The 27,507-nt window shown below is 47.7% G+C and overlaps 1 protein-coding gene across 9 annotated transcripts in view; it reads left to right on the top strand.

Moving 5' to 3' along the window:
* The first annotated feature begins 3,957 nt into the window (after positions 1–3,957).
* The window catches only part of AFAP1L2 (actin filament associated protein 1 like 2), a 107,946-nt gene continuing 84,396 nt past the window's right edge, over positions 3,958–27,507 (top strand). For 7 of the 9 annotated variants that reach the window (XM_063727766.1, XM_024254034.3, XM_002821165.5 and 4 more), the window contains exon 1: positions 3,959–4,061. In XM_063727766.1, coding sequence (XP_063583836.1) covers positions 4,046–4,061 — 16 coding nt within the window. In that variant the 5' untranslated portion in view covers positions 3,959–4,045. Of the gene's footprint in view, positions 4,062–4,326; positions 4,424–27,507 lie in introns of those variants that run through there. The other 2 variants (XM_009245825.4, XM_054522907.2) reach the window with 2 other exon arrangements.

The following is a 27,507-nucleotide window of genomic DNA, read 5'->3' as shown; positions in this document are numbered from 1 at the left end:
TCCCTTCAACTCCCCAACCTGCAGCCACTTCTGAGTGTGACTCTTTTCCTGCTCATTGTCCCCATCCCCACCCCCAAAGCAGCCCAGGAGAGCAGGACTTGTTTGCCCTCCTCATGCTCTGCAGTTCCTGGAGACACCTGGCACACAGCAGGCCCCACATGTGAGGGCTGCGTAATGCTGTTCAACTAACCACTCAAATTGCTGGAAACTGCAGAGTGGGCCTCAGCTCTTCTCCTCCCTCACACTCTGCTCAGGCACAACTTCCAGAAGGTTGCTGCCATCAGTCCTCTCTTCCCCATGGGCTTTTCCACCACCCCATAGCTTCTCACCTGGTGGGTACAACTGCCTCCTGTGCTCCCCCTGCTCTCAGCCCCTGGGGAATCCCCGGGGCACCCACACTCTTCAGTGCTGTCTAATCACCTCAGCGCAGCACTCTGGGCCCTGGAGCAGTGCTGCATCCACCTTTCCAGCCTCATTTGCTTCATTCCTGGCTTCTCCCTTTCTGCTACAGCAACAGAGCTGTTTGACCCTGAAAGGGCTCATCTCCCTGCCTCTGTTCCCACTGTCCTTTCTGCCTGGAAAGCTGCACTCACTGTACCTTTCCTGTCACCTCACTAACTCGAACTCATCACACTCAGCCAGCTCATCGCACTCTTCAAATTCATGGAACTCAGTGGAGCCGTTGCTGGTTCAGCGTCCTCTTGTGGGCTCCCAGAATCCCTCGTGTTTCTGTCTTATCAGAGCATCTACCTCACTGTGCTGTGTTGTTCACTTGTCTGTGTGCCCCGTGAGATGGTAACAAACAGCCTGGCACTTCCTATGAGTGCCAAGAAGTTTTGTGAATATTTGGGGCTGGCATAGTGGCCCACACATATAATCCAACTGCTATGGGAGGCCGAGGTGGAAGGATCACTTGAGCCTAGGAGTTGGAGGCCCCATCTTTATAAATAATAAATTAACAACAACAACAAAACTAGGCAAGTGTCATGGTATGTGCCTGTAGTCCTAGCTACCTGGGAGGCTGAGGCGGGAGGATTACTGAAGCCCAGGAGGTTTTTTTATTGTTGTTTGTTTGTAAACATTTTATTTCATTTTAATTATTTTTTATTTTATTTATTTATTTATTTTTGAGACAGGCTTGCTCTGTTGCTCAGGCTAGAGTGCAGTGGTGTGATCTCAGCTCACTGTAACCTCCAATTCCTGGGTTCAAGCAATTCTCATGCCTCAGCCTCCCAGGTAGCTGAGATTACAGGTGTGCACCACCATGCCCGGCTAATTTTTGTATTTTTAGTAGAGACTGGGTTTCACCATATTGGCCAGGCTGGTCCCGAACTCCTGACCTCAGGTGATCTGCCCGCCTCGGCCTCCCAAAGTGCTGGGAAATACAGGCATGAGCCACTGCGCCTGGCCTAAATATTTTATTTCACTTAACATAATACATTCCAGTTTTACCTTTAATATATTAAAAATCTTTAATTTTCTGTTTATTCTTCTTTTTCTTTTTAAACTTTTATTTTAGATTCGGGGCAAATGTGCAAATTGTTATATAGGTAAATTGTGTGTCATGGGGGTTTGGTGTGGAGATTATTTCATCACACAGGTAATAAGCATAGTGCTCAATAGGTAATTTTTCAATCCCCACTCTCCTCTCACCCTCTACCCTCAAGTAGGCTGTGGTGTCTGTTGTTCTCTTTTGTGTGTCCATGTGTACTCAGTATTTAGATCCCACTTAAAAGTGAGAACATGTGGTATTTTGTTATCCGTTCTTGCATTAGTTTGCTTATGAAAATGACCCCCAGCTCCATTCTTCCTTGCTGCAAACGACATGGTCTTGTTCTTTTTTATGGCTGCATAGTATTCCGTGGTATATATGCACCATATTTTGTTTATCCAGTCTACTGTTGATGACCATTTAGGTTGATTCCATATCTTTGCTATTATGAGTAGTGCTGCAATAAACATACATGTGCATATGTCTTTATGGTAGAACCATTTATATTCCTTTGGGTATATACCCAATAATGGGATTTCTGGGTTGAATGGTAGTTCTGTTTTAAGTTCTTTGAGAAATCACCAAACTACTTTTCACAATAGTTGAACTAATTTACATTTCCATCAGCAGTGTATAAGCATTCCATTTTCTCTGCAACCTCACCAGCATCTGTTATTTTTTGACTTTTTAATAGTAGCCATTCTGACGGTATGGTATCTCATTGCAGTTTTGATTTGCATTTCTGTAATGATCAGTGTGAAGCCCAGGAGTTTGAGGCTGCAGTGAACCAAGATGGTGCCACTGCACTCCAACCTAGGCAACAAACTAAGACCTTGTCTCTAAAAAAATAAAAATTAAAATACACATTTGGAAGCAGACAGATCCGAGTTTAACGCCTGCTCCGCTCTTTTCTAGCTGTGTGACTTTGAGCAAATTGCTTAACCTCTTTTTTTTTTTTTTTTTTGAGACGTAGTCTCACACTGTCACCCAGGCTGGAGTGCAATGCGCGATCTCAGCTCACTGCAACCTCCACCTCTGGAGTTCAAACGATTCTCCTGCCTCAGCCTCCCAAGTAGCTGACTTTACAGGCCCCTGCCACCAAGCCCAGCTAATTTTTTTTTTTTTTTTTAGTAGCGATGGGGTTTCACCATGTTGGCCAGGCTAGTCTCGAACTCCTGACTTCGTGATCCGCCTGCCTCAGCCTCCCAAAGTGCTGGGATTACAGGCGTGAGCCACCGCGCCCAGCCGTAGCTTCTTCACCTCTATGAAAGAGATCATAATAATACCCATGTCACAGGATATCGAGGAAACTAAAGGCAGTGATGCACAGCCCTTAGCGCCGTGCCTGGCTTGTGGGGAGGGCTCCATCCACATTAGGTGCTAGTATAACTAAGAAAAATATTTCTACATGCTGTTGGGTGGGGTTCGGGGAGATCTCCAAACATCAAAACTACATCTGCGATTCCAAGGAAGAATTAAGAAGTCTTTTAGAAAATCACCACTGCCCAATCTTCCTTAAGTGTTCCTTCAAGGAAGCTGGGGAACGTAAGAAACCAACCAGGCACCCAGCACAAACCGTGACTGAGATTTTAAAGTGAAAACTGAAAAGTTTAAAAGAACACATAGATCTCTGGGGGGGGGGTGGGTGGTGGATGGAGAAGACTTGGTCGCATTAAGGGCCTGGAAGGACCGGTGGCAAAAGGTAAAGGATGGAAGTGTGGCACTTGCTGGATGGAGGCAGTGCAGGGTGGAGATTCAGAGCCATGGCCGAGCTTCCTTATGGAACCGGTGCCACCCCTCCAAGGCGGTCAGATTTACTGGGCGCCCCGGAAACGGCACTCCCTGACTTGTGGCGTTGGCCCTGGAAATTCAGGTAGAAAGCAGCAAGCAGATGTTTTCACACACCCTAAAGTGTGCGCGATTGGCAGCGGCTGCCCAGAGAGGTTCCAAGAGAGTGGGAGCAATCCCCAAAGAACCCGGAGCAGGCTTGGTTGCCCGCCCCACTGCCCTCGTCGCCCCTCCAGGAAGGCCTAGGGCAAAAGCGTGCTGGCTCGGGAGTCAAGCGCAAGGAGCTCTAAGCCAGTCTCAACCTCCTAGCTTGGACCTCAGTCTCCTCCTCCAGGCATTGGGTTTGCAGCGGGCCGGGGGGAGGGGGAAACAATGTTGGAGGCCCACCCAAGCCCGGCCTCCCGGAGCCTCCCCCAGAGTTTGGGAACGTCCCAGTCTTGTTCCCTCTCGACGCCCCCGGAGCCAAGACGTGAAGGGAGTGCCAAAGCGGCCGGGGGCGGCGAGCGGGGCCGCGGATGCGCACCGACTCAAGCGCCGACTGTCAGCCTCGGCGGGCCGGAGTTCTCCGGCGCGGGGACAGGGGCTCTGGGGGCGAGCCCTGGCGGGGGCCGGGTCCAAGGACCCGGGGCGCGGCGGCCCCGCCAGGAGGTCCGGCCGCGAGCGTGACCTCACGGGGAGGGGCCAGCGCGGCGGCCTGGGCGCTGAGCCGAGCGCCGGGAGAGCAGCGCCGAAGCCGAGCCGCGAGGACCGCACTCCGTGGCCCCGATGGAGCGGTACAAAGGTGAGGGCGCGGGTTCCCCGCGCGGCGCATACCCACTCCCTTTCGCCCAGCAACGCGGAGGGCAGGGCTAGGACTAGTATCGCCAGGACTCGGGATAAGCAGAGCCCGCTGCCCCCACCCAGCCCGGACCTGGGCCTAAGAGGGGGCGACAGCGGCGCCGCGGACTGGGCGGGTGGGCTCTTAGGTGGCTGCCGCGGCCCGAGCCCTTTGATCCTCCCGGGCGCGGAAGGAGGGGGTCGTCAGTGGGGGGCGTGGCGGGGCTTCTCACCTGTTGCAGGAGAGAGGGTGCGCCCGCCACCCCACTCCACCCTCAGTCCCGCCGCGCAGGAAAGATGCCTGGGGCGGAGGAAGCCCCGAAGAAGGTGGGAACCGTGCTGAGCTGCTGGGGGCAAAGGGGCGGGCTGTTGGGTCCTTTCTCCCGGGCGCCCGCCGGGCTAGGGGCTTCCTGCTCCCGGCAAAGCGCTTGGGCAGTGGGGTGGGCGCGCAGACCCTCCTCGGGCTAGGTCGGGCCTCCCCAAACGTCCTGCCGTTCGGGTCATCGTTTCTCTCCAAGCCCTTCTCTGCTCCGCCACCCCAAGAAAGGAGGGATGCGAGGGTTGGGGGCCGAATGGGGTGCCCGGCAGGTGGAGCTCCTGGAGGCGTCCCGGCCCGAGGGCTTAGCTCAGTGCGCAGCTGGGCGAGCTTTGGGTTTGGCGGGGGCCAGGATCTCCGCCAAACTCTGGTGGGCGGGCCGTCCCGGGTGCGCCGGACGCCCAGCTTAGCACCCGCACTCGGAGCCTCGGAGGTGGTTTACAAGTCTCGATTGCGGTTCTTTTGGATAGGGAGTACAGGGAGTTGCCCCTTAAGAGGAACCCGGCGGACGCTCCCCCCTCCCCCATCCCCCGGCAGACCCCTTCCCTTTGGAAAAGCCTCTTGCCTTTTCTTTTGCTGGACCGGTCTCCGCCAAACCTGCGGGAGGAAATGCTGCTTCTATATTTGTTTTCCCCTGGGAGAGAGTAATAAAAAGAGAACGCTCAGATTCCCAGGAATCTCACTCCCGGCGGGCTCTGATCCCTGAAACTGACATAAAGGGACCTGTTGGGACCGGCTTCCCTAAAGCAGTCATGTCTTTCACTTTCCCGTTGCTTTTTCTCATCTGGGTCGCCTGGTTACTGGTGAAGGCAAAAGATCCAAGTCCCAGACAGAGCTTCACATATTCAGGAAGGGTCTTTGCCGACAGCAGGGAACCGGCGGCGGGGACAGGGTTAAAGGAGTTGGCCACCTTTGATTTCTTTCTGTGAACCCTCCCTGGAGCTTCTCTCGCATTTCTAACCCGGTGGTTTTCTTCTTCTCAAATTCTACTGGGATCACGTCAGTTTTGTGCTTGAATGACTGAATGCGCGCTTATGCTGTCTCAGACACTTGAGGAAGCCACAGTCCCGCTCCTTGTAACATGGCCGTTTGCACTCCCTCCCCCACTGGAGCCCCTCCGCCCTTTGGGAGGGACCCTCTCTGGGAATTCAGGCCTTGAGTTGAGCCTGACAGGAAGCGTTGGCCTCTGGGGTGCCTTCCAGCTCCCTGACTTGCAAAGCTGGGGTGTGGGTATGGGGGCGGGGGTGGTGGTAGTTGTAGGTTGCAAGCTACTTTCTCAAATCAGCATATTAATCTCTCTAAATCAGGGCAAATCACATTTGGGGTCTTCTTTCCAAATGTCCAGTTATTCTTAGAAGGCTTTTGTATTAATAACTTTTGACTTGGCCGTTGACCTGATAAAAGTCTTCTTAGTTATCTTTCTCTCTCAGGAGCTTAAAATCCTCCCACCCTCGAAGAGGATCAGTTTTTGCCAACTGAAGGGAACTTAGTTTCCAGGTCAGGGTGCTTATGTTTTTGGTAACACATGTATGTGCCTCATCATTTTGCAGTAAACCAGACACAGAGTGATAACTGGGTAAACCTGAGAATTATCTGGGTTTCAGAGGCTAATCCAACTCAAATTCCAGTGTTTGACTCATGAGAAAAATGTTTATTTTGTCTCGCTGGTGTCAGGCTGCTAATAGGTTTACTACACCTTTCACTGAGGAATTTGGGGATCCCCCAGCCCCAGGATATAGAATTCCCCATTCTCCTGAGAGGCAGATAAGTTGTGCTTTGAACACCCTTTAAACGGAAAAGTTCCTCTGTGCAAAATGCAAAATGAAGCCCATCTCTGATTAACCAGTGTAACTGACTAGAATCAGTAGTCTCCTCTTGCTTTTCAGAGACTGGGGCCATCTTCTTAAAGTTGAGATTGAATAGTTATTGGAATAACTAGGAATAGTGGTTTAAACAACAAAGTTAAATGGAAAAAGCAGGTTTATTTAGTTGGGCTCCCGGAGCCTAAGTAAAAATTGTAAAGAAAAATTCTTATTGTGTGTGACACTTTTTAAATGTGTTATTTAAATGCCTCTTCATTCTGTTTCTGTATTTCCAATTTTGAGCTCTCCCTCTCTCAGGTAGGTGGAAATGCCTCATGGCTGTCTTCAGAGTCTCAAAATGTTTTCTCTAATTTGCAAATCTTATAAAGCAGTTCATGTAGGAGAAATTGTCTTTCCATGTTCTTTAGCCTGCTTGTTATGTATCTTGTATATCCTCCAAGAATAGCCTATCATTTTTAGGCTCTGAGTGGATTTTCCATTGTCTTGTAGGATGTAAAGTGAGGTCTGGAGATGATGGGTGGTTGGAATATCACCCATGTGACATGCCTGATGCAGAGACACTTCCAGACTTTCTTCCCAGTCCCTTCCAAGATTTCTGCTAGATAGCCATGACTCACCCAAGCAAAAATAAGGGATCGAGGAGTATGTGGGAGTCCCTTCCTAGAGAGATGGCACTTTTATGAGAGTTGCCATAAATAGCGATGGTAAAGTGGCTATGTCTTGTATGTGAATCTCTTTGGCGTTGTATAAGCAGTAAGACTCTCGCAAATGTCAGGATGTGGGGCCAAGTCCTACAGGGTGCTTTGAGAAGGTTCCCATCCTTATGTGTTTACATATTTATGACTCTCATAAGAGTATCCTGTTATCGCTGTGCATGAGCCCATTGGCTGAACTCACCCAGTGTGGTCACGCATTCTGGTTCTGACTGCTCTCCCAGCTGGTGAGTGAGTCTGGGCCAAATGTGACTGACCTACTATCTGTGGATTGTGCTTGGAACATCCATGCCGAAGCTTCCTGAAATTGCATCATACTTGGATACAGATGGGCCTGGTTGAGAGATTCAGCTTCAATTTAGATCACAGTAATTGGTTGCAAGTGTAATCGTTCTTTTTCTGTGGTTCTTTTGTTTCTGAATTTGATCATCCAGTCCCCCCACTTAGCTCTAGGGCGCTGGAGGCAGATATGAACTGCAAAGAGTCAATCCAGTAAAATACTTCAAAGTTTGTATGGGAATCCTGAGATCTGTGGTCAGGGAAGGTCTGGAAAAGAAAAGCAAATTAAAAGAGATGGGCATGCTACCTTCAGGAATCGTCTGTATTTGTTATTTTTCAATGCCTACGAACTCAGGTTTTTTTGTGTTGAAGTTCTACCTAAGGCAGTAGTTCTAAACCTTTGCTGTGCATGGAATCATCTGTGGAGCTTTCAAAAATATGGATGTAAAGGCCCCACCCAAGACATTCTGATTTAATTGGTCTAGGGTACAGCTTGAGCATTGTATTTTTTAAAGGTCTTCAGGTGATTCCAATGTGCAGCCAAAGTTGGGAACCAAATTTCCTCCAAAAACATGAAATGTCAAAAGAGCAAAAAAAGATCAGTAATTTTATATACACTTTCCTCACCTGGAAAAGTAAAAGCAAGTTTGGGGTGAAAGGGATGCCCCCCCATACTCACATGATGTGCCTTAACCAAATCTTGTAATACCTGCGGAAATCTACTGTAATCACCTTCAGCTATTAGAGGCTTTAAAAGTCTATGGGAACGTTGCTTAAAAACGATCTCAAATGTGGTGCTTAAAATCCTAAGCTCAGGGTTTGCTCCTTGTACTTGACCCTGAGCTCCCTGACTTTGAAGTTGCGTGGGAGCCCTGGATGATGTGGCAATGAAATGGTCTGAAACAGAAATACTGAGAGGTCGTTTTTGGTGCTGAAAGGCCAAGCAGAGTGGGGGAATTCTGCTTTGGGCCCTTCCTCTCTTCTGAAGGGGTGGGAGCCCTGGGAGCTGGGCTGCTTCCAGCACAATTAAAGGGCCAGGAAAGGCCAAGGAGCTTCAAAGCTGAGGAAGCTGTGCCAGTTTTCTTCCAATTCTCTTTAATAACGGGAAATGTTTCTTTAAAGGCTTCTGTCATTCAGAGAAGGGAGACTTTCCTCATGCCAAGGGAGGATGGCTTTTTTTGTCCAGAGCCCTGGCTGAGACATGAAGGCAGTCATGGTGCAATGAAGAAAGTAGTGGCTCAGGAACCTGGAGACCCACAGGCTTCATTTCCTTGGGCAAACTGCTGAGCTCTCCAGGCCTCAGTTTCCCCATCTGGAAAACAACCTCCAGTGTTCACAGTGTTCCTCTATCTGACTTTCCAATGGCTCTTCGATGCTAGTTGTTCTGTGGTCACTGAGGAATCTTTGGAGAGAGGATGTGTCTTGGGGAGGAGAGGGAAATGAGGGAGGGAATGTGGGTGGGTAGCCCAGCAAAGGTCAGTTTAGGATTGTGATTCTTATAAATAAAACCAATTTCCTGTTGAGAGCTGGAGAGTAGCAGACTTAGTGGGAAAAAGAATGCCGTAGGCCATGTGAGGAATTCATTTCTCAAGGACTTTTGTGTGACCGTGTCTCCAAAGATTGTTCATCAAGCCCAGAGCCACCCTCTGCAACACGGACCATTATTCACTCCCATTTGAGAGACAGGCCAACTGAGGCCTACAGAGATTAAGCAACAGTCCAGACAGTCAGAAATAGGATATAATATCCCTGAGAACTGAGTCTCTATGGGGTAGAATTCCTTTTCAAGGATTTATTTAGGAAAGAAGTGCTCAAAGCAATTTCAGATTCATTCCTTATCGGTGTCCCTTCAGCCAGGGAGGGACTAGCTGCTCAGTTAAACTCTCCTCAATCTTCAGGACCTAGCCCACATGTCTCTTCATCCAGGAAGCTCCCCTGACTCCCACTGTGTACCTCATTACTCTTGGGATAGCCTCATTAATGCCTAGCACATCGCAGGTATGCAACAAATATTTGTGGAATTAGTGTCACATTTGTCTAATAATTGTACATGTCTATGTTTGTTTCCCTGCCAGGCTGAACTCCTTCAAGACAGGGACTTTGTCTTTCCTTATGTCCCTCTCCAGCCCCTGGCACACTGCCAGCTGCATAGTAGGTGTCTGGGACATGATTGGGGAATGGGGAAATGAACAAATTCCAGGCAAAGAGATCACATATTCTCCCGTGCTCTAGCTCTGGAGAACAGACCTGGTTCGCAAAAAGAAATGAAGCAAAATCTCAAAGGCAGATTCCGGAAATGGAGATGAAAGCCCACAGTGGCCACCCTTGGCTTTCCCGACTTGAGCCTTATTTCTGTCTGTTCCAGCACAGGGGTGTTGCTGTCTGGTGGTACAGAGAAGGATCCGGCAGGTTTCTGCGTGTGAGTATGAGCCTGTCTGTGCCCTCTGCAGCAGCTCACCTGGCCTCCAGGGCTCCCGAGGGTGCAGACCTGGCTCTGCCCATGCTCTGGGTGGATGGTTGAGGGAGATCAAGGAGCTGGGCACCGGCCTGGGCACTCAGGGGCTCGGGATTCTAATCTGGCTTTTGCCACTAACTCGCTATGCGACCTTGGGCAAGTCAATTAATCTTTCTGAGCCTTGTTTCCTCATCTGTATGAGTGAGGATAATGATTACTAATCTATCTTGCAGGCCACTTGGTGGAATAACTTGTAAGAGCTATTGGTAAAGACTTTGAGAAAGAGAATGTTAAATTAACGCAGGGGAGCAGATACCCTGAAACCTCTGGCATGTGGTTCTGATCCCACCGGTTCCTGCCTTTTCACAGTTCACTGGGGTTCTGCCCACTTTGTGCTTTTCAGTGCTGTTGGGAGATCTAAGTCGGGGCTTCTCAGCCTCTAGGCATCCTAGCTTCTCAGAGATAGCATCTGTGTATTCTTCATGTCAGTGGAGAAAGAGGTGAGGAATTGCTTATTCCTTATGTGTAGAGCTACATCCTAGCCCTGCCTGACTTTTCTCTGATGTCTCATTAAGTCCATATAGGAGAGACCCTTAAATTCAAATAGTAGGTTTGGGCCCTTTCCTAATTTTCTGTCACTGGCTCTCATATTCTCCCCAGTTAGTTTCAAAAAACAAACTAACCACAAACTGCATTGAGCGGGGAGAAGGGAGAATGTGTAGAAAAACAGGAGGAGCCTGCCTCCCCTGGACGCGTTGCATTGGACTGATGCAAAAACCCAGTGAGGCCAGGGAACACGGATCTCACATCTCTCAGGGGAGTCTGGTATTAGGGAGGAGTTGGGAGAGGCACCCATGCCAATAGAAACCCTGTTCTGCTGTTTTCTAAGCAGACCCCTGAGTTCTCTTCTCACTTCCTGGAGCTCCTCCCAGGACTTCAAAGGCAGATACAGTCCTGGTGGACTGTGGTGAGCTTGTACGGAAGCTCAGCCCCAGCACACTGCAAATCAGCCTTCTGCTGGAGATTAAACCAAGAGAGGCTAGCCAGCTGTTAGCTCAGAGACAGCAACCACTGTGCACCAGGAAGAATCCAAGCTGGGTGAATGTACAGTCCTACCCTTGGAGGTAGCTTTCCCAAACTGAATGACCAGCCTTCCGGGCTTGCTTGGGACGTTCCTGGTTTTACCACTGAAAGTCTGGTGTCCCAGGAAACCCCTTAGTCCTGGGCAAACTGAGATGGTGAGTTGCCCTATTACTGGACCTAAGCTTTAGTAAAAGTTTCTGAATCAAGAATTTGATTTCTCCATAGCAAAGATGAGCTGGAACCAATTATTTTGTCTCTTTGACAAGAAAGTGAAAGTCCAAGGCTTAAAAACTGGCAGATCATAACTTACCACTAGTGATACACACCAGTATGCTAAGTGAAAGAAGCATACTGCTATTCAAGATTCAAAAGCTTGCACACTGAATGATTCTATTTATATGACTTTCTGGAAAAGGCAAAACTATAGGGAAACAGATCAGTAGTTGCCAGGACTGGGACTGGGGGAAGGCGTGAGCCACAAAGGGCATGAGGGAAATTTTTGGAATGATAGAGATGTTCAATATCTTTATTTTGGTAGTGGTTACACAGCCATACATACTTGTCACAATTCAGAACTGTGTAGTTAAAAGGGCTTTTTTTTTCTGTGTGTAAATTAACCTCAATAAAGCTGACTTTTAAAAACACTCTAGCAGTTGTGATGCTGTGGTATAAGATGAAAGGTCAAGGTCAAAGTTGGGTATCATGGGTTGTAATTAGCAACTGAGTCTTGGTGTGGGTGTGTCTGCAATGGTTCTGGAGGTGTATACAGCAGAAAAGGGTGAGAAATTTGGTACAAAACAAAAAGGCCAAGGGCTCATGCCTGATGACATCCTAAATGCCAGAGACTTTTTCATTAGGCACAATGAGTGTGATAGTGGAAGCTCTCCCTTTGTTTAGAGAAAAGGCAAAAGCAGCTCCCCTAAAGGCCAGGCAGCCAACAAGCCCAGGAGGACCATGGAATATAAGAGCATTAGACTCAGGTTCCCACCCTGGGAACTCTGCTGCTACCCACACATGGATCTAATGTACTGGCTTTGGCAGCCTGTCTGCAAGTCTTTTTTTTTCCACCAATAAAGTTATTGTATTAGAATTGAGTACTCAAGTCTGCAGGATAATTATTTCCTGGTTGACTTTTTGTTTCTGGCAGTCCTGCTTGTCTATGCTAGCTAGGATTGATTTTGAGGGGAAGAACCCATGATTTATCGAAATAACACACCCAGTCACATTTGATGTAAAGAATCAGTCCTCTTATTTCTAGACAAGGAGAAGCCTTCTGATGCAAGGGCAGAATGACCAGTCATCACTGCACCAGGCCAGCGGACTGGATGTGGAAGTCCCCAAGAAGGAAGAAGTATCACTCTGGTGATCCGAATGGAATCTTAAGATCTTGGTGGTTTCCTTTTTATTTATTTATTTGTTTCTTATCAAAGCCCATGTTGAATTTGCCTGTTCTTCAGGTGAATTTTGTCTGGCTCTGTACCCTGGGGAGCTGGGTTTGTGTCTGCATCTCTATTAAGCACAGCCTATTGGAAGGCTGTGGAACTTCCATCCATGAGGACTACATAGGCTGAGGTCCTGTTCAACCGTGAATTATACAGGAGAATTTCCCACATGCAACTCTTTTAAATCATAAACACATCCAAGCCACTAGTCACCCACAAAGGCAGGTCTCTTCCACCTGTTCCAGGGTTTTCTGGAAGAATTACAGACTCATAGCCAGTGCAATCCTTAGTTCTAATTGTCTTAGCTTTGTTAGGGGAAAGCATTGATGTTAGAGAGGCAGGCAGTGTTTTTGTGCATATTTGAAGTGAGATTTCCCTGATGCAGGGTCAGGCCTGGCTTGTGGCTGGTCTACCTAAGAAGGGTTGGGTTTGGGGCAGCCCCAAGGCCTGCGTCTGGTTTGAGTGCAAGGGAGAAGCTGGGAGCTTATGAGTGGGGGATTCCAGATGTTTCCTTCCCTGGGCTGCACACCTCTGCCACAATCTCCCCTGGGCTGCCTGGGCACACTGGCATCTGTTTGGGTTTGGGGGACTGTCTTAGCCTTCTTGTTAGCCCAACAAGTGGGAATCCTGCCATTTCCTTCCATCCTCCACCCCGTTTTTTTCTCCCCCAGTTTTTATACAACAGGATTTATTCATGTTCACTGTATTCAAGTCCCCAGATGGGGGGAGAAAAAAAAGATTGTTGAATGAGCTTATTGTTTGGAGGTTTCACTGACTTCTTTTATTTAATACCCACAGTCCTAGAACATATTGAACTGATTTACTAAAATTCAAATGTGGTCCTTTTGGAAGGAACTCTTCTAGGGTGCTTCGTGTCCCCGGTATCAGAGCTGGGACCTACTGGGTGGCAAGTTTGCTTGGGCCATCTTCATGGTGTTGGGTCTCCTTGGAGGCAAATATTCTGTTACTATCCTAGACTCCTTATCAGCTCACAGTGGTCAACACACTACTGCCCTTTGCATTGTCAGGACTTTTGCGGCCCCCAATTCTAGCACATTCTTTGAATAAAGATGAACACCAACATTAGGTACTACAGTTAACAGAAGCCCCCTGTGGCTTCTGCTTGGCAGTTTCCTGCACACTTAGGGAGAATAAAGGATGGTGAAGTTGCACCTACTGCTTGAATGCCCAGTGCAGGGCAGCTGGTCCTTGACTGATATGGCAGAGTTGAATCATATGTCTTTGGCGTGTTTTAGAGATGGGGTCCCTACCGTTGATGTTACCGGAATTGTGGCTGAGGATCATGGCGTGCATGGTGGTCAAGCACGGTTTCTGTATGGCTGTGACACAGTTGTGCTGTGACAGTTCCAGATGTCTGGAGCCCCTGGAAATCTCCCGAGAGAGCAACGGCAGGTACTTGAGCTAGGTGAGACTCATGTCTCCCAGGAGTCGGTGGAAGCTTGTCTCTGGTTCAAGTCAGTAATATCCCAGATGTTCGGAAAGTAGCCTGGGGCAAAGCAGGAAGGGTGGATCTCAAAACCACACGCACAAGTGTGAGTTATGGGTGCTTCAGGACGCCTCTTGGACGCACAGGCTCACGCTGGCTCCTGCACGTGCATCTCTTGCTTCCTCCCTCCCTCTCTCCCTCCCTCTCCTCTTCCCCTCTCTTCTTTTGTTCCCCTCTTGACTTTCTCCTACTTTTTCACTCTGTTTCTTTCCACCACTTCCATTCTGGTCTCCAGGTCTCCTGGGTCTTGAGTCCAAAGAAGGGATTCCCACTGAGAACCTGAGGCCAGAAAGACACAGAGGAGAGAGTCAGACCCACCCACTCTCTCCTGGTCCCCAGGCCTCTGGTGGTCTCAGGCTCTCATTTCAAATAGCCGTGGCTTGAATTTCAGGCTTCCCCCAGGAGGGGCTGGTGACCTCAGAGTCAGGGTGGGGAAACTGGGGCTTATTCTCAGTATCTTACTCCCTCCTAGAAGTGCAGGCCTCAATGGAACGTGTCCATTGTTTGGATAAAAGTTTCAAGCATGAAGGCTCAACGTTGACTAAAATAATTTTTTCCCATTGACCTCGTTGCTTCTCAGCGGGCAAGCGCCCATCTCCCTCCCTTCTGAGGCTGGTTTGGTGTATGTAATTGTAAACAGCCCTGGCTGGCAGCAAATCTCCAAGAGTTACGGGATTCAGGTGTCGCTCCCAACTCACCATGCACTGGTTCCCTTGAGAGTGGAAAGGCTGTTTTGTTCTCAGAGGGAGAATTCAGGCTGTTGCTTTTGAGATCAGATCCTTCCAAAGCCTGACTCACTCTCCCATTCCACCCCCAACTTCCCTCCCTGCCCCCAGCCTCTAGGTCTCTACTCATGATGAAAGAGGCTTCGGGGACTCTACTTCATGAATGAAGCCCTTAGCGTGTGGATTTTTGCTTTTCTGACCTGGAGGTAAGAGTGTGGACCACTGAGTGCTCTCAGGTATTCAAGGAGCCACGAGCATGTTTATTGTTGAGCGTAAGAGCAAACCAGCAGCTCACATTCCCTGTGTGAGAACAGGGGCTCACCAATTAGGGCGAGAGTGTGGGCTCAGGTCAGTGTCAGCCTCGTTTCTTGGCTACAGCCTCACCCCTGGTGCAGGTCATGGCAGTATGGGAGTGAAAGCCTCTTGTGCTAAGCAGGAAGCCTCAGGAGACTGTTGGTGGCTTTGGGGCACTTAGTTACCTCCCTTTGCCTAGCAATAGAGTTGGGAATCATCTCAGAGCAAAAGTGATCCAAGGATTGTGTTGGAAAATGCCTTTGGTAGGTTCAGAGGATATGGGGTGCTCCTATCTTGGGGGCCTTCCTGCTTCCTCCTCTCCTTGCAGCCCTAAGCATTTACTTTCCGGGTATCAGGTATGATAGGGGCACATGCGTGTTGGGGGAAAGGAGATGTGAGATGACAATCAGCCCTTTTTTCTTAAAATTTCTTAAAGCTATTTACCTAATGTCCTCAAGCGTAAGACTTGTCCTACAAGATTTATTTTCCTGCCAAGGGAAGGTTGAGGCAGCTTGGAAGAGAGAAAGTAAGAGTGCAAAGGACCTTGTTCTATTGCAGTGGAGAGACTTCAGTTCCTCGCAGGCCTCCTCTATGCTTTCAGGCTTGGCTGCCATGTGTCTGTGCGTATAGATTTCTTCTCTGGTTGGAGAAAATAATAAAGGTGGTCACATAGCTTGCAGCAAATATTCTCCCCAAATGGCTTTTAAAAAAATTACCATTATGAGTGTGAAAATGGTTTAGATTTAGGAGGAAGCAGCTGGCTGGCAGCATTCCTGGCGAGTTCCTGGATAAGATCCTGCGGCGTCACTAATGACTTTATTCGGTATATTTCTGACACAAGCACCCTTGAGAGTTGGGGAATTTTGTGGCTGAGAACTGAGGTGAAGGAGGGAAAGTCCTAATTTCATTCAGGACAATCCAGACCTGTCCAATGGATATCTCTTATCCACCTTGATAGTTTAACTTGGATGCACACAAACCCTTTTTCTTTCTTTTTCCCTTTCTTTCTTTCAACAGGGTCTTGCTCTGTCACCCAGGCTGGAGTGCAGTGGCACTATCATGGCTCACTGCAGTCTCAAATTCCTGAGCTCAAGCCATCCTCTGACTCAGTCTCCTGAGCGGCTGGGACTACAGGTGCACACTACCACACCTGGCTAATTTATTTTTCATTTTTTTGTAGAGGCGGGGTCTTGCTATGTTGACCAGGCTGGTCTTGAACTCCTGGCTTCAAGCGATCCTCCTGCCTCAGCCTCCCAAAGTGCTGGGATTACAAGTGTAAGCCCCTGTGCTCTTCTTTCTAGGATTCTGTCTATGGGTTTCTCTGAGATTTCAATACATTGCTATCCTAGCTAAGATAAGCCTAGATTTCCTGAGACCCCTGAACCAGGACCTGTCCTTGAGTGCAGGCAGCATCTAGGGCAGCTCACCAGTGGCTGTGGGGAGAGTAAGGAGGTGTGCTGTTCCTTGTACTGCTCTGGAGAAAGCCTGAGCCCCTTCTGTACCTGGCTCATTCCTATTTTTCCAGCCTCTGCAGCCATTCCTCGCTTGGCTCTGTGCCACAGTCATACCGGGCTCCTTGTAGCTCCCTAACTTGGGCTTTTCCATGTGCTGGTCCATTGGTTTGAAATGCTTCAGGGCTGCCTGGTAAGCATGTTTGTCAAGGCTCACTGGGCCCTGACACCTTGACCCTGGCCCCCACTGGATCCCTTAACCCTCACCTCATCTTTTACAACCCTCATGGCCGTGGTGATTGTGTCTGTGCTGTGGTTGATGGAAGTCTATATTTCTAGTAGGCTGTAAGCTCCTTAAGGGCCAAGGGCAGTATTTTTGGTGTTCACAGCACTAATCTCACATGTGGTATATTGTGAGTAGTCAAGAAATGCAAATTGGTTGGGCCCAGTGGCTCACACCTGTAATCCCAGCACTTTGGGAGGCTGAGGCAGGTGGATAACCTGAGGTCAGGAATTCGAGACCAGTCTGGCCAACATGGTGAAACCCCCTCTCTACTAAAAATACAAAAACTAGCCAGACGTAGTGGCAGACACCTGTAATCCCAGCTACGTGGGAGGCTGAGGCAGGAGAATCGCTTGAATCCAGGAGGTAGAGGTTGCGGTGAACTGAGATCTCACTACTGCACTCCAGCCTGGGTGACAGAAAGAGACTCTGTCTAAAAAAAAAAAAAAAAGAAAAAAAGAAAAGAAAGAAACAGGAACTGAATGAGAAATGTTTGCTGTCCTCAGGTTTTCTTAGAGTTGGATTACATCAAAGTTAAGGGCTCTGTTCACGGAGTGACACCCTGGACAAAATTAATAGGCAGCTGGCAGAAAGGAGAGAGAGATTTACAATGTCTAAAAGCTGTTCTGTTAACATTTAGGATATACAAGGAACTCCTGCACATCAACCAGAAAAAGGCAGGAATGTACATAGTAAAGACAGTGAATCAAGGGTATGAACAGGAGTTTACAGGTCAAGGAAGCTGCCAAAAGGCTAACAAGTATCTGAAGAAATGCCGGGCTCCTTTAGTCATCAGAGGCAAGTAAACCAAAACCACCACCCAGTAGACTGGCAGAAATGAGAAGGTGGCACAATGCCACATTTTCCCAGGGACGCTGGGTTCAACCATCTTCATGCAGAGCTGAGGGAGTATAGGCTAGTACAGCCAGTCTGGAAGGTAGACTTTTTTTTTTTTTTTTTTTTTTTTTTGAGACAGAGTCTCGCCCTGTTGTCCAGGCTGGAGTACAGTGACGTGATCTTGGGTCACTGCAACCTCCACCTCCCAGGTTCAAGTGATTCTCCTACCTCAGCCTCCTGAGTAGCTGGGATTACAGGTACGTGCCACCATGCCTGGATAACTTTTGTATTTTTAGTAGAGATGGGGTTTCACCATGTTGGTCAGGCTGGTCTTGAACTCCTGACCTCATGATCTGCCCACCTCAGCCTCTCAAAGTGCTGGGATTACAGGCGTGAGCCACCACAGCCAGCCGATTTTTCTTAATTGCATTGAAGATGCACTTACCATACGATCTAGCAATTCCCAAAGAAATGTCTGCATGGGTCCATAAGGAGGCAGGGTTGAGGATGATCTCTGCAGCATTATTTGTCATGGTGGAGAATGGGAAGCAGTCTAGGTGTCACTTCGGAGAGGGAACAGGTGAACTGATAGATACATGTCTTAGAGAATTATGCAGCAGTAGAAGCAATGGCTGAGATATACATCCAACGGCATAGATGAATCTTTAATACACAGTGCTGATGGAAAGGTAGGAAGCGGAATAGGACGGTTGACAATAGCATTTACAGTCATTCAAAATTCACGAAGCAGTCTACATTAAGCAAAACACATACAAACAAAAAGGTGCATATTAGGAAGGTCATCGTTGTTGCGGGAGGAGAATGGGGTGTGGGGAAGAAAAGGAAATTGCATGAGTTTGCTTGTAGCCTATTGTCAATGCCAAAAGCCTACAAATAATTCTGACTTGGAGCAGAATTTGCCATAGTGAGAACAATACCAGAAGCTCAAGCGATGTGCTGTGAAAGGATGGGGAGGAGACTCCCCACCACCCCTCACCCTATGGAGGAATCATGGGAAGGCCATTTTCCTTCATATTAATTTCTGGACTGTCCAAGAAGTTCTCATGAAGCTGTGATAACAGACTATCCCTACGTTTGACTCTAAAGCTTTCATTTGACTGCGAGGGCTGTAGTGGTGGTTAGCAGTCCACCATTGTCACAGAACGGGGGAGATGCATGAATAAGCCTGGGGTGGTAGGGCTGGCTTTTCATAGCTGTGTATTTTTTCAGTCGCCTCCAGCCATTCTGAGTGCCTGAGCTCTTAGTCATCCTTGGGTTCACATCACTAAGTACAGGTCGTGGCTGAGAGCCAGCGTCCAAATGTTTATCACACTGAGTAAAATGCAGTGGCATTAGATTTTTCTAGTACCTGATTGATTGGACACAAGATCGCTAGATTCTGAGCTAGGGGGTTCATTTTGCTCCTCTTCACTCAGGAGATTCACTCAAAATCAGTGTATCCAAGCATGATACACTCCCTCTCCCTGCTTCCCACCCTGGATTGATCTGATCTGGACAGAGTTGGCCCCTGATCTTTTTTGTTCCATCATCTCTATTTCTACTTGAAATAATAGTTGCTTTCTTTTTTAAAAAATCCTTTTTTGAGATTCAAAGGTCCATGTGGACCAGATGACCAGAGTCCCTGTTTGCCTGGCATTGTGTCCTGCCTGGGCCCCAGAGGCAGGACCTGGTGCTGCCTGGGGTCTGGTGAGTGTAGGCAAGAGAAGAGCTAAACCTTTTGGGTGTGGGCTCAGGGTGTGGGCAGCAACTCCAATTGCATTTAAAGGCAGTAACTAAAGCTCAAGTCTTCAGAACATAGAAATAACCCCTGAGGTTGGCTCTGGTGGTGTCACTGTTTTCCCAGCATTCTTTCTCATGCCCTGGATGTTGCTTACTGATGCCTCTTCCTTCTAGCTGTTCTTCATCCAACCTGTCCATCCTTTACTGACAGTGTTCAGTTTCTGCCCATGTCTCTGAACCCGCATTTCCAATTTCTGGATCCCTTGGGATATTGATATCTTAAGTCAGGGGACAATAGAAATCCTCATTTCTGTTTTCTCAAGCTCAAGTATCAGCCCCAGGGTCCCTTCCAGTTCAAAGGATGTGTGATTTTGTAATGAACGTGCTGATGTCCTTAATTAGCCCCTTTAAAAGGGAGAATATCCAGGTATTCACACAATGGACATTTTCTAAGCTTTACTTCATGCCAAGCATTGTCTCAGTGCAGAGGTAGGCTGGACGCAGTACTGATGAGGCCCCTGTCCTGATGGGGCTTGTGTTCTAGTGGAGGAAAGCAGACCACAAACATGCAAGCACCGTTCTAAAACAGGTTAATTTCATGGAGTAATGAATCGTTCTAAAACAGGTTAATTTCATGGAGTAATGAGTCACATAAAGAAAGAAAGCAGGATGTTGTGGGAGTAACTTGGTGATGGTGGGGGTTGGTGTCCAACATTAGCCTGGGGGTGGTGGAGAGTTTCTCTGGGGAGGTGACATTTGGGTTGAGACCTCAGGGAAGAGGAGGAGCCTGCCGTGGGGAGAACCAAGAACCAGGCCCAGGCAGTGGCAGTTGCAAAGGTTCTGAGGCCATCCCAAGCTAGAATGGGTGTGTGTGTGTGTGTGTGTGTGTGTGTGTGTGTGTATGTATGTGTGTGTGTGTTCATGAGGGCTGAGAGGAGCTTGTCATCGAGAGGGAATATAGAGAGAGATGAAGTGGGAGAGCAGGATGGTGCGAAGGAGCTTTCATGCAGTGAAACTGAGCTTCCCCGCCACCCATCTGAGTGGCCCCTGTCCCTTCCAAATGGGTAAGTCACTGCCAGGTAGACCACCTTGGATCCATCTATTTTCCACAGGAAAAATTCGAGCATATCCTAAAATAATATCCTCCTTCATCTTTCTCCCAAGAGGTCAAGGTGCCACAAACCTATTGCAGTTGTCCACTTTTCACTGAAGGGGGCACTGGGATGAGAGAGGACATGAAGGGTGCCCGTACTTACTGGGGGTAGGGGTAGGAAAATTGCCTGAGATCCCTGCATTGTGGTCCTGTGTCCTTCCCACTAGGTAAAGCCAAGGAAGGAAAGGAGCTTTTTGATCCCTGACCTACCCAGAGTCTTCCAAGTGCTTCCTTCCTTGAGGCATGAATGCTTCATCCCCCACTGTTCAGACTGTCTGAGGTCTGTGTTTAGCTGTAGGAAATAGAATATTGTTCGAAAGTTGCAGGGTGTGGCTTCGTGCAGATCAGGTTCATATCAGGCTTGGACATTGCAACCATGAGCAATTACTTACTCTTTCTGAACCTCAGTTTCTTTATCTGAAAAGGGTTGATAGCTTCTTCCTTGGGGATTTGTGAGGTTGGAGTGAAATTTTGCACTTAGAGAGCTTGGCAGTAGGTTCAGCACATGGTCAGAGCCCCGTAGTGCTAGCCAGTGGTGGTGAAACAAGGCATTGGGCTGAATGTGCCACGAGTCTGCCATGTTTATTTCTGATGCCTACAGCCTTTGCTTTCAGTAATGCTGCCATTAGGTTCTATGTGGGGCAGGGGAAGCTGAATCATGAAGGAGAGCTGTTTCCTGTTTCTGACCCCATCATTGTGGAAAACTTACTAGTCTTTTATCACCTGAGCCTCAGTTTCCCCCATCTTTAATAATCACCACTTGCCTCACAATGCAGAATGGTGGGAAGATCAATGAAAAACTATGCATAGAAGTGTTTTGAAAACTGGAAATCACTGAACAGATGTATAAGATGACTCTCCACCATTGCATCAGGAATTACAATTCCAGGCTAAGGGAAGCCTGCAGTGCTACCATAGCTATTGCTAATTTGCTTCTGACTAATGATCAGTTCTAGAGTATTTATGGCCAGAAGGCAGACTCCCCTGGCCATGGAGACCCAGGGTTGGGTGGAATTGTGTTTGAGATTGGCTGATGAGATGAGCAATTAGATACAGGATCACTTGGACACGGAAGTGAAGGCTCAGTAAGGGATTCAGTCAGGCCAGTGAAGTTCATGCCAGTCCTGCAGGGAATGGACCCTTCCATGCCAGCGTGCCTGTCTGCAATGGGAGTGCCCTCATTTTGCAAAGCATGGAGGCCGGTAAGCCCTCTGCAGTCCCAGGACCGAGGCCCACATGGCCTGAGCACGAGTTGCAACTCTAGAAGGACATCTGCCTGGAGATGTGCTGTTGCTGGGTGTGCTTTGCTCAGTCACTCCCTGGCTGCTGATTCCTTAGCCTGGCCAGGAGGGCCTGCTGGGCCTAAGGAACCCCTGGGCCTCCTGGCAGCTGCTGTGGAGCAGGTGCAGTTCCGGCTGCTGCCTGGGTAGGGCAGGGCTGCTTGGGACACATTCATCTCACCTCTCCTAACTTCTAGCACCGTCTCTGCCAGGGGAAGAGCCCCCACCTGTCAGCCCTGATTCTCTTCATCTTCCTTGCTTTGCAGCTGCTGCTGCCTTGTTGATATTAAGCAGGGCATCACAATCAAGAGTGGTTATTAAAAATAATAGTTAATGCTAGTACCTTTTCCTTTTTTTCTTTTTTTTTTGGAGACGGGGTTTTGCTCTGTTGCCCAGTCTGGAGTGCAGTGGTGCCATCATAGCTCACTGCAGCCTTGACCTCCTGGGCTCAAGCGATCCTCCCACCTCGACTTCTTGAGTAGTTGGGACTACAGGTGTATGCTACCACGCCCAGTTCCTTTTCCTTTTTATTTCAAAATATATTCCATCGTTTCCCTCATTTCCCGTCACAGATATCCCATTGAAGGTATCAGAAGTCCTACGATAGGCATTTTCTCTGTGAGGTTACCAAGGGCCTGGGACCTTAACTTACCTGTCTCACAGCAACAGACTGGGAAGCTGTTACTACTAGGGTTTTCAGACTCTCAGCCGAGTCTCGGCCTGGCTGCCCACATCTGGTAGTGACCACGCTCCCTGGCTTCTCGTTCCTTCCTTGGACATTTTCTACTCATTGTCTCAGTGAATCCTCAGGGACTCCTGAGGGGGGGTGGTGAGAACTTGAACTATTCAACTCCCACCCTCCACCAGGTAACTGCAGCCTCCCTGGAGTGGCTGAACACCTGGAAGGGTTCCAATAAGAAAAGCATTTTAGAATCTTTCACTGACGTTCTTGGCATTGCTTTGCTCAGGGAGATGTCCCCTGGAATGCTGGAACTTGTTTGCCTGAGCTAGGCTGAGTTAAGAATGTTAATCAAAGGCTTCCCAAGCCTTTTCTGTCAGACACTTTCATTTTATTACAGGCTGGCAAATCACTATGGGGTGTGGGGGCAGGGAAGCAGGCATCCAGGGGTAATTGTCATTATCCTGATTCTGAGGATGGAAGACATTGAGGCTGGACGCTGAGGCCAGAGGCAACCCCAGCAAAAGCCCACGGCCAACCTGACAGCATCCAAACCCAGCTCTGTCTGACTCTCTGGCACATTCTGCTGCCTGGTCTAGCTTGATCAAGCTGGACATGACCTCCATCCTCAGATGGCTTCGACCCTGACCTGCAGCCACGTTTGGATCTGATGTTAACCAGGGTGTCAAGTCCTCCAGCTGCAGTCAAGTCATCTTGGTGCATTCCTTAAGGATGGGGAAGAAGGTGCCCCAGCATCACTCACAGCTGAGCTTGGGACTCTGTGGCTGTCTCTGAAGAGATCGCTGGCCTGATGAAATAGCCTCTCCTAAAACGGGGCTTCTCTATGTGCCTGGCTTCCAGCCCTCCTGTCTCCATGTCCTGTCCCTGCTGGTCCAGCCAGGACTTTGTTCATGCTGTTCCTCATGACAGGGGCCTGCTTCCATCCCTTCACCTTCCCGATCACACCCACCTTCACCGCCCCCCTGCCTCCTCCTGGAAGCCAGCCCTGGTTGATCACCTCTGGCCCCTGCTGCTTATACTTCATATGGGGCTCAGTCAGTGCTTCATGCCTCTGGCCTGTGTGGATCTCTGTTCCTGGTGTCTCTGTTTTACAGCTCCTAAAATGTGCTGCAGAGTGTCTGGCACACAGGTGGGCATCTGCTTTGTTCCTGATCATTCCCAAGAGGTTCTGTTGAGTTTCCCATCTGCCCCTCTCAACCAGGCCTGGAGCCTTTGGAAGTCCCCGCTGAGTGTGTGGGCCCTGCACTGCTGTGGGCACGTGGAGGATCACAGGAGGTGAGGTGTGGTCCCTGGCCACAGGGCACAGCCCCCAGCAGGCCGTGGGCTAGGCTGTGGCTCTACCTCTCTCTGGAAGTAGGTGTTTAACCGGTGCTGCTGGGCTCCCCACGGGCCTTACGTACTATGTGATTAGTGGGATGGCCCTGGATTCTTGATTGGCAGAGGAAGGTGAGTATTTTTCCTGTTTCTTAAAATTTGGAAGGAAAAATAAGTGAGGTTGTTCTCACTCGAAAAATAAATTTCACCCCAGGCAACGTTCAGCCACATGCCATTCGAGCCCAACAGCTGTCTCTCATTTGTTGGCAAATGTTCCCAGTGATGAATATCCTCCATCCACGCTCACAGCGGCCCTAAATGGAGGCTTTGGACAAGTGTTGAGGGAACAATGGCCCTTCTCAGAGAGCCTGCAGCAGACGCTCCAGTGAAGTTGGTTCATCACTTGGAGCGGGCTGGGGACGACAGACAAGATGCCATTGATGAAGCAAGGAAGGCCAAGCAGCCGTGGAGAGGGTGCAGCTGAAGACAGAGGCGGAGGCAAGGATGGGATTCATGGCTGCCAAGAAAGGTCCTGAATAATCAGAGTGAATGATGGTGCCTCTCACGTACTGCCTTCTGGAAGCTTCCTTATGGGATGATGGCTCCTCCTCTTGACATATTTGTAAAACCCTCTGCAGTTGTCACTGGATCGTGGGGTTTGAGAGGGTCCAGTCCTTTTAGGGCAGACCATGTTGTTGCATCCATTGTCATTGAATAGACAAGGGCACTGGGGCCAAGGGAGAAGTGCTAGGGGCAGGACCAGAAGGCGGGGCCTGCTTCATTCTTCCTGTGACGAGGTTGGAGGTGGGAGGGGAAGACTGAGAAGAAGAGAAGATGGACTGAGGGTTCAGGAAGAGAGAGGGAGAGCCTCTGTCAGCCTCCGGGCTACATGTTGGCAATCCCCACTTCCACCAAGCTCTGCTTCCATTTCCCTCCCTGGTTATGTCTCCCCCAACTTTCCAGGGCAAAGAGAAAGGGTCAGATTTCCAAGTTGTTTGGACCCAATGTGGTAAATCTAGTTTTCCTTTCTCCTCTTCTTTTTGTCGTTTTTGGTTTTTCAGATGGAGTTATTTTAAATAATTTAAAATAGCAGACACAAGAGCTACACATTTCAAATTGCTATTTCACTCTGTAAGGAGTTCAGTGTAGTAATTTTACATCTATATTTTTATGGCAAAGTCATACATGCTTATTATAAAATATGCATATGTGGCAGAAATTTGTAACATAGAATATGAAAATCCCTGGAATTCCACCCTCCATGATAATATCTATCAGGGATGTGTTACACTCTCCAGATCTTTATCTCCTCTCTGCAATAATAAAAAAGCTCCTTTCCTCTCTCTTTTCTCCTCCTTCCCTCCCTTCACCCTTCTTTTGTTCCCTCCCTTCCATCTTTCCTTCCCTTCCTCCTTTTCCTCCCCTCCTGTCCCTGTTTTTTGCCTACTCCTTTCCAACCCCTGTGGTAAAAAGTTCTAAAAAGCAACAGAGCACAGCAAAAAGGAAGCCCCTTAGAGCCAGGTTCATTCACCTGCCCTTGCCAGAGGCAAACACTGCCCCAGATTTTATGTATCTTTCAAAACATTGTCCACATATAAGCAGCCATGTATGTACAACTTTTTTTCTTTCTCCCAAGCAGAGCATACCACTGTTGATCTTTTTTTTTCCTCTTTAATGGCTATATAATAATTGATGTATTTATGGAGTACATGTGAGTATTTGTTATATACATAGAAAGTGTAATGATCCAGTCAGCGTATTTGGGGTATCCATCACCTGAAGTGTTTATCATTTTTATGTGTTGGTATCCTTTGAAGTCCTTTCTTCTAGTTACTTTGAAATATACATAATATTGCTGGGCATGGTGGCTCATGCCTGTAATCCCAGCACTTTGGGAGGCCGAGGCGAGTGGATCACCTGAGGTCAGGAGTTTGAGACCAGCCTGACCAACATGGAGAAACCCGTCTCTACTAAAAATACAAAATTAACCAGGTGTGGTGGCACATGCCTGTAATCCCAGCTACTAGGGAGGCTGAGGCAGGAGAATCACTTAAACCCAGGAGGCAGAGGTTGCAGTGAGCTGAGATTGTGCCATTGCACTCCAGCCTGGGCAACAAGAATGAAACTCGGTCTCAAAAAAAAAAAAAAGAGAGAAGAAATATACATAATATCTGCTAAATTGATAGAGTGCTATCAAAACATTAGAACTTATTTCTTCTCTTAATGTATGTTTGAACTCATTAGCCAGCCTCTCTTTGTCCTTTCTGTTCTTCTACCCACCCTTCCTGGTCCCTGATATCCATCACTCTATTCTCCATGTCCATGTGATCAACTTTTTTAGCTCTCACATGTAAGTGAGGGTGGACCTTCTTCCTTAAGTCAAGGCTGTATCTCGAGCTCATTCCTGATAGATATGCTGCTGTGTTCCTTGTACTTCTGCTCTGTCTTTCCTTTATATGGCGAGCACCAGTTCATATAATCACTGGGCATTTACATTTTCCCCCAATCCTTTGCTATGACAAACAACGCATCCATGAATTGCCTTGCATGTAGGTTATTTCAGACACATAAAAAATATCTGTAGCATAAAATCTCAGAATAGAATTGCTGGATTGAAGGATATGTGTGCTTACAATTTGCAAAGATGTTACCAAATTGCTTTCTGGGGAGGCTGTGTCCTTTTTCACTCTCATCAGCAAAGTGTCTTGTTTGTTTCCCCAAACCTTCATCAACAAAATGGTATCAAACTTAGTCATCTTTGCCCCAGAGAAGGGGCAAAGCTATCTCTTTATGGGATCTCTTCCTGATAATTTATATTTCTTTTTTTATGAGTGAAATGGAACATCTTTCCATATGTTTAAGAGCTCTGTGTGTGCGTGTGTGTGTGTACACTCTCTTCATATGCATTATCCTTTTTTGTTGTTGTTGGATTGTTGGTCTTTTAATTTTTTAGGAGCTTTTTATGTGTGAAGGAAATTAACCCTTTAAGTATGAGTTGCAAAGATTTCTCCAGTTTCTTATCTTTTGACTTGTTTTATATTTATTTTTCTGAAATAGGATTTTTTAAAAATTATTTTGTGGTCAAATTTATTTCCTTTTATGGCTCTGGGTTTTGCTTATACTTAGAAAGTCTTTCCCTAGAATTATACTTTAAAAAATCTCCTGTGTTTTCTTTGTGTTTTCAAAAAAACAGCTTTATTGGGGTATTATTCACATACCATACAATTCACCCATTTAAAGAGTACAATTCAATGGCTTTTGGCATACTCACAGACATGGGCCACCATCATCACAGTTAGTTTCAGAACATTTTCGTCATCTCAAAAAGAAACCTTGTATGTTTTAGTGATCACCCCTTCATCCTTACATCCTCCTCTCCTCATCCCCATCCCTAAACAACTACTAATCTACTTTCTGTTCCTACAGATTTCCCTATTCTGAGCTTTCTTTTGAATGGAATCATATACTATGTAGACTCTTGTGACAGACTTCTTTGACTTGGCATAGTGTTTTCAAGGTTCAATCCAAGTTGAAACCTGTATCAGTATTTCATTGCTTTTCATGGCTTAATGATATTCTGTTGTGTGGGTATAACAACTCTTGTTTATCCATTCGACCACTGATGGAAATTCAGGTTGTTTCCACTTTTTAGCTATTATGAATAAAGCTGCTATGCTGCTGTAACCATTCATGTACAAGTTTTTGAATGGACATATGCTTTCATTTTTCTTGGGTGTGAGATACACACACACGCATATACATACACACACACCTAAGAGCGAAATTGTTGTGTCATGTGGTAATCTATGTTTCATCATTTGGGAAACTGACAGACTGTTTTCTAAAGCAGCTGCACCATTTTACATACCCACTAGCTGTGTTCTCTTCTGTACTTTTGTAATCTTATATTTCATGTTTAAAACTTTTGAACCACCTAAAATTCTTCCTAATGTATGATACAAGGGTCCAAATTTGTATTTTTCCAGATGGCTACCCCATTGTAGTAATGTCTTCTC

Source organism: Pongo abelii, chromosome 8, assembly GCF_028885655.2.
Source record: "Pongo abelii isolate AG06213 chromosome 8, NHGRI_mPonAbe1-v2.0_pri, whole genome shotgun sequence".
Taxonomy (NCBI): Eukaryota; Metazoa; Chordata; class Mammalia; order Primates; family Hominidae; genus Pongo; species Pongo abelii.
The sequence above is the reverse complement of the archived record's forward strand: the minus strand, read 5'-3'. Positions and strand labels throughout refer to the sequence as shown.